The sequence below is a fragment of the Salvelinus alpinus genome, chromosome 9, assembly GCF_045679555.1.
Source record: "Salvelinus alpinus chromosome 9, SLU_Salpinus.1, whole genome shotgun sequence".
NCBI lineage: Eukaryota > Metazoa > Chordata > Actinopteri > Salmoniformes > Salmonidae > Salvelinus > Salvelinus alpinus.
The window spans coordinates 42,166,813-42,177,673 of record NC_092094.1 but is presented as its reverse complement, the minus strand read 5'-3'; the positions used below and the strand labels follow the sequence as shown (position 1 = coordinate 42,177,673).

Genomic DNA, 10,861 nt, shown 5'->3' with positions numbered 1-10,861 from the left:
ACTTCGAACGTCGGCCATATTTGTTGATGAGAACAAACAGGACAACAAGAAGGACACAGGCAAATCCGGCAAGGCCCACAGCAATAGACACCTGGAAGACGACAAGACAGGGCTTAGTGAGAGTAAGTCTCACAATAAAGATATACCTCCAAAAACCTGAATAGCCAACAGTCACGAAGCCTACAGTAAATGCAGGGCTTGTGAAAACTGGATTAGTAATGTTTTACTGAAAACGGCCTTTATACATTCTCCGCTGGCAATAACAAAACAAAGAGAAATCAAAAAGGAGAAGCCCAAAATGAAGTTATACTGAAAAACCGTCATACGGTATAATTAGGACCTCCAAACAATTGGAAGTCGTCTCTCCTCCCATGTCACTGCTCTCTTCCCCATTAAAACCTTCAAATGAGGAAATAATCTCCATCCAGTCAATTACAGCACAAAGATGAGCGAAATTACATTTTTAAGAAGTTGTTAAACACAGTGGGCAAAAAGGAAAAGGCAGATAGGAGCGAGCTACAAGGCGAGGAAGTGAAAAAGAAAAGAAATGGATTAAAATAGCTCAAACTAAAGCCTCTTTTTAGTTGTTGTTCCCAGGAAAAAGAAGAAGAAGTTGATGTTCTGTATACAGGTTGTATCTCCACTAGATTAGAAAAGCCACTTAGTTGAGCACCACAGTGTTCTCAAACTCACCCCGAATGTGTCCTCCTCAGGCCTGTGTGTTACTGTGATGGTCGGTGTTGGAGTCCCTGTGATGAAGACAAAATAAACACTATTTATGAAAGTACTGACAGGCAACCGACAGTGACATGTGCAGTATATCCTGAATACCTAACATGCAGTCTACACAATCATTCTGAACAACTAGCCATAGGCATAGAGATGCAAATAAAGAGTTGGAATCCATGATGGGAGGGGAGAAGGGTGGGTATGACCTACAGTGTGTACCAAATCAAAGAATTACAGCACACACCCACATTTCTTGCAGCTAACTGATGTTATGCTTAATGCTTTGTAAACTGTGTAGAGTCAGTTGGGTTGTTGCCCTTCACAGATCTGCTTCCATTTCTGATACAATGAGACCTTTTCAAGTCTCTCATCTGTATCCACTTCTATGGAGACACTAATGCCCCTGGGTTGCCCTCCCATCATGCTCTCTGCTAACAGGCCGCGGTGCGAAGCAATGTGGTGTAGCGGAACAGAACAGAACAGCGCCGGGTGTTTCTGATGAGCCCGTCTGTCCTGCCCGGCCTCTTCCTGCCTTCCTACCACCAAGTGGACTCATCCAACATCATTTTGAGCCCTGACAGTAACAATCTGTCACTCTTTCCCTTACGCGTTCAGGATTTATTATGCGTGGAAAATCCCAATGAAGCTCTGGCATGATGTCAATGTGAGGGCCTGGGGATGAAGGTCAGTGGCTGTGCTTGCCTCTACATTTACCTCCTAAATTAGAACAGATTAAAGACTAAATGAGCCTGTTGGTCCTCCAATGATAGAGGTGTCTAGCTGTAACCTTGAGTCTTACCCAGCTAATGTAGGCAGTATATGGTGGCAACAACATTTTGGAATTAGGGTAGTGAATATCAGAAGATTAAAATGACATCAAATGTAAGCTCCCATGACCTCTTTGTTGCTCTGCTTATTAAATAGATGTCATGGTACTATTTACGTCAGTGCTATTTACATATTTCCTGGTACTATTTCTTGTTGACTTGTCTGAGAAGAAAAATCACTTACCATAACCCCCCTAGAGTTGTTTTAATCACCTTTTGTTTCAGTTTAATCTGTGTGTTTGAGCTAGAGACTTCCAGGTTCTTGCATGTCATGGTACTATTCATGTCATGGTACTATTCATGTCATGGTACTATTCATGTCATGGTACTATTTATGTCATGGTACTATTTCTTGTTGACTGTCTTCTAAGATCACTTACCATAATCACCATAATCTGTGGGAAAAGAAGACAGAAGAGGAGTCATCAGTGGCGTGCTCAACCAGTGTGTATATATGCACAGGGCATGTTCAAAGAAGAACACCGCTTTCACTCTCCACTGTTCAAATAGAAAGACTCAAAACACCATCATTGCGTAGTAAAACCATGACAAGTAGTGCAGGTGTTTGAATGTAAACGCGATGAAAGTGTTACGATACACTGAACGGATTTCAAAACAGAACGGAAGTAGTCTGAAACAACCAAAGTGGTTCTTCAATCTGAATCATTGTGTTTTTAAGAGAGTGATGTGAAAATACTTTCTGGTGTTTCAGTATATGTAAAAGGCAGCACCAAAACACACAAATAATGTTTTGGCAGACACTGTCTCTCATACAGTATAATCAAATGTTTTTACATTGCAAATGGTTAATAGCATGAATATTGATAGATTATAAATATTTATTTATTTTCAGTTAATATTTCGATTAACATTTTAAGGAAGACACTGGTAATGTAATACTTTTCCTAGGGTAGAGTTTGGCACTAATTATAGGCCACAGTTGCCAGGAAACTTTGTGAGATTAAAAATAATGTTACATTCCAAATGGGCTATGTAAATTAAAGCAGAGGTCAAATCACATTTTATTGGTCACATTCCCTCTAGCAAACTCTATGGTCAAATATAAAAACAGGCAAGTTTGCGGGTGCTTCCCCTGTCTTCGGGTCCTTCATGAACTCAGACAGTTGAGAGCACACCAAATACTCAGATGAAACGCTCCAAAACAATCCAAGAAAGTATGTGTCAATAAAAATGTACAAAATGTTATTACATTGAAGGAAAAGGAATTCACTCAATATGAACTTTTGTTTTGTGTAGCATTTCAGCCACTAATGCTAACAGTCCAAGTAAAACGGCCTTCTCCTTACTACATGTAGGTGTTAATTGACATGTCATTGTTTGCACCTTTTTGTGCATTTGTTTTTTAGGCAAATTACTGCCCGAGTTTCAGTTAATACTGCTGGCTTGTTTGCCTATTAGCTTTTAGTTTTATCTACTGTTTGATATATACAGTGGGGAGAACAAGTATTTGATACACTGCCGATTTTGAAGGTTTTCCTACTTACAAAGCATGTAGAGGTCTGTAATTTTTATCATAGGTACACTTCAACTGTGAGAGACGGAATCTAAAACAAAAATCCAGAAAATCACATTGTATGATTTTTAAGTAATTAATTTGCATTTTATTGCGTGACATAAGTATTTGATCACCTACCAACCAGTAAGAATTCCGGCTCTCACAGACCTGTTAGTTTTTCTTTTAGAAGCCCTCCTGTTCTCCACTCATTACCTGTATTAACTGCACCTGTTTGAACTTGTTACCTGTATAAAAGACACCTGTACACACACTCAATCAAACAGACTCCAATCTCTCCACAATGGCCAAGACCAGAGAGCTGTGTAAGGACATCAGGGATAAAATTGTAGACCTGCACAAGGCTGGGATGGGCTACAGGACAATAGGCAAGCAGCTTGGTGAGAAGGCAACAACTGTTGGCGCAATTATTAGAAAATGGAAGATGTTCAAGATGACGGTCAATCACCCTCGGTCTGGAGCTCCATGCAAGATCTCACCTCGTGGGGCATCAATGATCATAAGGAAGGTGAGGGATCAGCCCAGAACTACACGGCAGGACCTGGTCAATGACATGAAGAGAGCTGGGACCACAGTCTCAAAGAAAACCATTAGTAACACACTACGCTGTCATGGATTGAAATCCTGCAGCGCACGCAAGGTCCCCCTGCTCAAGCCAGCGCATGTCCAGGCCCGTCTGAAGTTTGCCAATGACCATCTGGATGATCCAGAGGAGGAATGGGAGAAGGTCATGTGGTCTGATGAGACAAAAATAGAGCTTTTTGGTCTAAACTCCACTCGCCGTGTTTGGAGGAAGAAGAAGGTTGAGTACAACCCCAAGAACACCCTCCCAACCGTGAAGCATGGAGGTGGAAACATAATTCTTTGGGGATGCTTTTCTGCAAAGGGGACAGGACGACTGCACCGTATTGAGGGGAGGATGGATGGGGCCATGTATCGCGAGATCTTGGCCAAAAACCTCCTTCCCTCAGTAAGAGCATTGAAGATGGGTCGTGGCTGGATCTTCCAGCATGACAACGACCCGAAACACACAGCCAGGGAAACTAAGGAGTGGCTCCGTAAGAAGCATCTCAAGGTCCTGGAGTGGCCTAGCCAGTCTCCAGACCTGAACCCAATAGAAAATCTTTGGAGGGAGCTGAACGTCCGTATTGCCCAGCGACAGCCCCGAAACCTGAAGGATCTGGAGAAGGTATGTATGGAGGAGTGGGCCAAAATCCCTGCTGCAGTGTGTGCAAACCTGGTCAATAACTACAGGAAACGTATGATCTTTGTAATTGCAAACAAAGGTTTCTGTACCAAATATTAAGTTCTGCTTTTCTGATGTATCAAATACTTATGTCACGCAATAAAATGCAAATTAATTACTTAAAAATCATACAATGTGATTTTCTGGATTTTTGTTTTAGATTCCGTCTCTCACAGTTGAAGTGTACCTATGATAAAAATTACAGACCTCTACATGCTTTGTAAGTAGGAAAACCTTCAAAATCGGCAGTGTATCAAATACTTGTTCTCCCCACTGTATATATATATATACCCCACATACTATATGCTAGACTGAATAGCCACTGCCATTTTAGCCTGCTCTAGCTTTGGCCTACCACACAACATGCTATTGCATCCCACTTTTGACATTCATATTGTTATATTGTCGCTATATTTGCATAGCTTAATCATGTATATGCTTTTGCATATTGCTATTGATGATTAATAATTGTATTGATATTGCAATTAATCAATAATATAGCATTTGATAACTTAATTATGCATGCATGTACTATCATTATTGCTTGTTATGATTTGCCATTTGTCTCCCTGCCGAAAAACATGCATACATACTACGTTACCCAATGGCTGGCCAATCCTAATTAAAGCCAATCAAGTCCAGGATCAGACTAATGCCAACTGAACTGACAACTGTCAATCATATCATCTAACTCAACTGTACTGAGCTTTAATTAATCTGAACAACCATCCATGCCGTGTACCATCTAAATATAAAGACTCAGGTCAGTACATTAGCATAATGGATGACTGGTGGATCACATTGAGCCCTGGGCTTAAGTTTTGTACAAGAATTAGTAATTTTTTTCCATGAAAGTGAAATATAATGTCACATTTTTTATTTAAAAGAATATGATCAATACCTTACAGATTGAACTGTCTTACTTTATCAATGTAAAAATGTGAAAGACCTGTTCATGTTTTGAAAAAGTACTAAATTATTCACAACTATATTTTCTCGTGTCCTTTGTTTGAGCAAAATACTGGCCCTTTGACCTTTTGGAATTACCAATGACAAGTTTAGATACACCACATAAGGGAATATACAAGAGGAGCGACTCCCATTTACACTAAACTGGAAACTCCAGAAGGATCTAGTTCTGCACTAAACAGGATTCGAAACACCATAGCATTTTCAACCTTTTACAGATTAGTGCTCCCAGTCTCAGGCAAGGTGTTGCACGACTCTTACGTGGTGGTACAACACACCATGTCATGTTTCAGAACACCTCAGGATGAATTTATCAGTGCACCTTAAATCTTTCCCAATACCCTCACAAACATGTTTCAATACTCAAGCAAAGTTATGGTTTTGTCTGCTATTAAGGTGGTGGCAGCTCAGTTACCACTAATGTTTGTGATACAAAGCACTTCATTTTAACGGTGTACTACTAGCCAGCAAATATATCTAAGTGTGTTTACTGGGTTTCCACATTTGAAAACAAGGATGGTCCAACTTGGGTTGTCATGGAGTTAGTCAAGCTTCTCCGGTCTTGTTACTGTGTTCCCCTCTGCCTATGAACCTCGTCATCCATGTTTTGAATTCCATTATCAAGGACTCCCTGAAAATTTGGTCCCAATTCTGAAATCACTTTAGTATTAGGCAAGCCAGTTGCTTCTCCCCGTTTAACATCCAGTCATCTTTTCCCAGCATAGCAGATCTACACTGCATTCTATCTCTGGCATGGGATGGTCTGGTATTTTTTTAAACTTTGATTACACATTTGCCTCAGCCCTTAATTGGGGTTGGTGTGTTGGATGCCGGGGAGGGGTGTGGGGGGGGGGGGGGGGGGGGGCACACCCCTTTGGGCCTGGACCAGGATTGAGGGGAACTGTTATAGGCCAAATGTTGTTGGAGCTGCTAACAAAACATTTCATCTGACATTCTTGTGAGCAGTGCTGTTGTAATTACCATTGTATTACTATTTATTGCTATAAAAAAATATATTTCAAATGTTTTTTGTGCTGTCTTGGTATGATGGGTGGGGTGGGAGGGAGGGGAATGAAGGACTGGGGATGTTCTACTGTTATCAAATGACAATCTACAAGTAAAGGATTTTTCTCTAAAGAATAGAGTAACATTCCCAATGAGATCTTATCTTCACCTCTAAATTAATCACCTTTATTAATAGAGGCGTGACAGCGAGAGAGACCGTTTCTATATTCACCAGTGAACCCGTTAATAAGACAGTAGCACTTAACAGTTTTAGCTCTGCTGCTCCGATCCATGCAATATACTGTTGGACTAACGAAAGGTCACAGGTATAAAGCTACTTTATACCTGCACTGCTATACATAGCTACTATAGCAAGTCAAATCTACCTACCGTCTGAAAAAGGGGCGTTGAGGAAGTGTCCATACACTGTCTTGGTGGTGACTCCTAGGAAGTTGCTAGCTTCCAGAGTGTAGTTGCCGTTGTTGTGGTGCGTGGGGTCCTTAAAGTTGAGGCATCCCTCTAGGTAGTCCTGGTAGGTATCCATCTCAGTGCGGATATAGTCACTGGGGGGGATCTCCTTGTCCCGGTGGAACCAGCGCAGGGTAGGCTGGGGGTTGCCACGCACTGTGAACTCTATGCAGGTTTCATGGCGACGCTCGGGCTCGTCTAGCTTCAGGATGGTGGGGGGGACTGTTGGGAGGGAGGACAGACATAAACGAGGTCAGAGATGTGTTTTTCAATGTGTCGGCATCATGACATGTGACACACACAATCTTCTAGTTACACTATGTACCAATGTTCAGGGGGTTGTGAGTGGTTTGAAGGCCAGCAGTATAAATGGTGTTTTGTTGATCTTTGAAGCTGCTGCTAGGATGTGGCTGCTGACCACAGGGACATTGGGTTGTCTCCAGGCTTTTGGCTGAGTGGACACATCACCCACTCTGAAGGATGGCAGCCAGAGGCAGTAATAATATCACACCTCATAAAAGGCGCCCACCATATACTGTAACTCCACATCCATGGTCGGTATGTTGAAAGCTAGCTAACCATCTGCAATTACAGGGCTGTAAATGTGCCATACTGAGCTCACATAAAGCATCAATCATACTTCGATTCACTGTTAATATACATATTAAGAGAGCATGCCAATTTCCTCATTGTTAGTTAATGCAAGGTAAAACGCAGAGGGCCTCTGTGAAAAGTAAGTGCTTGAGAGAGAGCAGGGAGAAAGAGAGAGCGAGAGAGAGAGAGAGAGAGCGTGAGAGAGGTTAAGAGAGCGTAGGAGAGAGAGAGAGACTTGAGTTTGCGGATCTCATCATTATCTCTGGCAAATCAATACTGTATGTATTGGGTACTGAGAGAATAGTGTTACACCCCTGTTGCCATCACCCGTCAGTATGAATGTAAATGCAGGAGCAACAAACAATTATCATATTACCCTGTAATGGTATCCAGCTGATGGAAACAGTGTGGTCTAATAAAGGACGTAAGTCTGGGCCAGAGAAATGTCCACCATATTAACAATCAAATGTTTGTTTTTTTATTAATAAAAATAGCAACGTTGGGGGAGTTTAACTGAAAAGAAAATGAAAGTTCTTAAATAGTTCTTTGTCAGTTCTTAAGGTTCTTTGAAGAGCTCTTGCCTGATAAAGAACCTTTGAGATAAGTGTGGGGTTCTTGAAGTGGCATCTACGGTTCTTCAGAATTCTAAAAGGTTCTTGAAATGTATGGCAGCCTGCAGAGGTCCCTTGAACAGCACACAGAAAATTGGCCAGTGTTAACTAGTGTTGAATGAAGAGTTAAATCAACACGGTAAAGAGTTAAATGAACACTCAGTGGTGTAAAAGAACCCCAGTGTTGGTGTTAATAACCAGAGTTGAACCAAAACCACACCCGTCATTATATTTCCCAGCATTCTCTATTGCAGGTTGATTTTTAGAATTATTTGTTTCAATATCTATGTTTTTGCATGTACATTGATTGATTCATTAATCTTATGCTACTGAAATATAAATAACATACATTTTTCTAAACTAATCCAATCATTTAATTTTATTGACAATATATTCACTTAGGATCTCACTTGTTGAAGACCACAGGACTGAAAATGAATGAATGCAACAACCATGTCTGTGTCTCTAGCAAACACAGTCATGGGTGGTACTGGTAACTCTTAAATTCACTCTAAAGGAACCATGTAAAATATGCAAATGCAGCTTAAACTCCTACAGCAGGGCTATTCAATTCCAGTCCTGGAAGGCCGAAACATTCCTGGTTAGGGATTTTTGTATGGTTCTTCAAAGAACCATCCCATTTATGGTTCTTCAGAGACCCTACAATGATTCCCTTATGCCATCGATCTCAATAACCAAATTTGGTTCCAACTTTGAGTGTTCATTGAAAACAGTGTTTTGTGATGATCATAAGAACATCGCGCCAACATAAAGTGTGGAACTATAGTGGAGCGAATATCAAACTGACAGCAATTATTTCCTGGCTTGACTGTCAGTTAGTCTAACATCACCACAGCTGTTGACTCTGTGTTTTAAGGCGTTTCCAACAGACACGCCAAGCGGCTGTTGGGATGATTGGCAATTACCAAGAAAACCAAAAGAGCATGTGGTTTCATAAAGAACATCACGAACAAAAACAAATGGCTTTGCAGTGCAGCACCAGTGCACCACCACTGAATAACTAGCAGGACCTTCCAGATGTTTCCCGACGAACAGGGTCAGAGCTCCCCTCTCCTTGCTCTGCTGGAAAGCAATCACGCACATTATGTGATGAACATTCTATAAAACGCTGTCATCTTTCACAGAAAGGACCACTGCCTTCTCATCAATGAAGTATCCACATCCAAGGGAACCACCCGCCAGCTCGCACGGATCAATATTCAACACAATGACCTCCTGGCACTGACAGAATGTAGAGGATAGAACGCATAACAGTACTGATAGAATGGATAAGAGTAGGCTTAGTTATATAATGGAGAGGATAGTAATGGAATGGTAAGAATACGATAGATAGGAGCAGTGATCGAATGGATAGGCTAGAATGGATAGAATTGCATGGATAGGAGTACTTATAGAATGGATAGGAGTACTTATAGAATGGATAGAATAGCATGGATAGGAGTACTTATAGAATGGATAGGAGTACTTATAGAATGGATACGAGTACTTATAGAATGGATAGGAGTACTTCTAGAATGGATAGGAGTACTTATAGAATGGATAGAATAGCATGGATAGGAGTACTTATAGAATGGATAGAATAGCATGGATAGGAGTACTTATAGAATGGATAGGAGTACTTATAGAATGGATAGGAGTACTTATAGAATGGATAGAATAGCATGGATAGGAGTACTTATAGAATGGATAGGAGTACTTATAGAATGGATAGAATAGCATGGATAGGAGTACTTCTAGAATGGATAGGAGTACTTATAGAATGGATAGAATAGCATGGATAGGAGTACTTCTAGAATGGATAGGAGTACTTATAGAATGGATAGAATAGCATGGATAGGAGTACTTAGAATGGATAGGAGTACTTATAGAATGGATAGAATAGCATGGATAGGAGTACTTCTAGAATGGATAGGAGTACTTCTAGAATGGATAGGAGTAATTATAGAATGGATAAGAGTAGTTACTGGGCAGCCTAGTGGTTAGAGAGTTGGGCCAGTAACCGAAAGGTTGCTAGATCGAATCCCAGAGCTGACAAGGTAAAAATCTGTCGTCCTGCCCCTGAACAAGGCAGCTAACCCACTGTTCCTAGGCCGTCATTGTAAATAAGATTTTTTTCTTAACTGACTTGCCTAGTTAAATAAAAAAAGTTACAGAATGGATAAGAGTAGTTATGAAACATAGGCTACAATCTATAAGAGGGAGTTTAAGTTCAATAGTCATCATAAAAGGGAGGTTCCTTAATGAGGCATTTTACACATATAATTCCACTAGTCTACTTTATAGAAGAATGTTGTAACAAGGTGCTTGACACCTCTACATTATTCATGGTCTGACTGTGAGCTGAATATTGGTGTGAGCTGAATATTGGTGTTATCTGTGGGTACATTGGCCTCTGAGATGAATATTGGTGTTATCTGTTGGTACATTGGCCTCTGAGATGAATATTGGTGTTATCTGTTGGTACATCGGCCTCTGAGGTGAATATTGGTGTTATCTGTTGGTACATTGACTGTGAGATGAATATTGGTGTTAGCTGTTGGTACGTTGACTGTGAGATGAATATTGGTGTTATCTGTTGGTACATTGACTGTGAGATGAATATTGGTGTTATCTGTTGGTACATTGACTGTGAGATGAATATTGGTGTTATCTGTTGGTACATTGACTGTGAGATGAATATTGGTGTTATCTGTTGGTACATTGACTCTGAGATGAATATTGGTGTTATCTGTTGGTACATTGACTGTGAGATGAATATTGGTGTTATCTGTTGGTACATTGACTGTGAGATGAATATTGGTGTTATCTATTGGTACATTGACTGTGAGATTAATATTGGTGTTATCTGTTGGTACAT

The 10,861-nt window shown here is 40.6% G+C and overlaps 1 protein-coding gene across 4 annotated transcripts in view; it reads right to left on the bottom strand.

Annotated features, from left to right (window-relative positions):
- ntrk3a (neurotrophic tyrosine kinase, receptor, type 3a) overlaps positions 1 to 10,861 on the bottom strand; it is a 256,450-nt gene that overhangs the window by 116,835 nt on the left and 128,754 nt on the right. For 2 of the 4 annotated variants that reach the window (XM_071326246.1, XM_071326248.1), the window contains exons 8-11: positions 6,701 to 7,000; positions 1,937 to 1,951; positions 694 to 749; positions 1 to 91 (exon numbers count right to left, since the gene is read on the bottom strand). The exon at positions 1 to 91 is cut by the window's left edge and continues 12 nt beyond it. In XM_071326246.1, coding sequence (XP_071182347.1) covers positions 1 to 91; positions 694 to 749; positions 1,937 to 1,951; positions 6,701 to 7,000 — 462 coding nt within the window. The remainder of the gene's footprint in view (positions 92 to 693; positions 750 to 1,936; positions 1,952 to 6,700; positions 7,001 to 10,861) is intronic. The other 2 variants (XM_071326247.1, XM_071326249.1) reach the window with 1 other exon arrangement.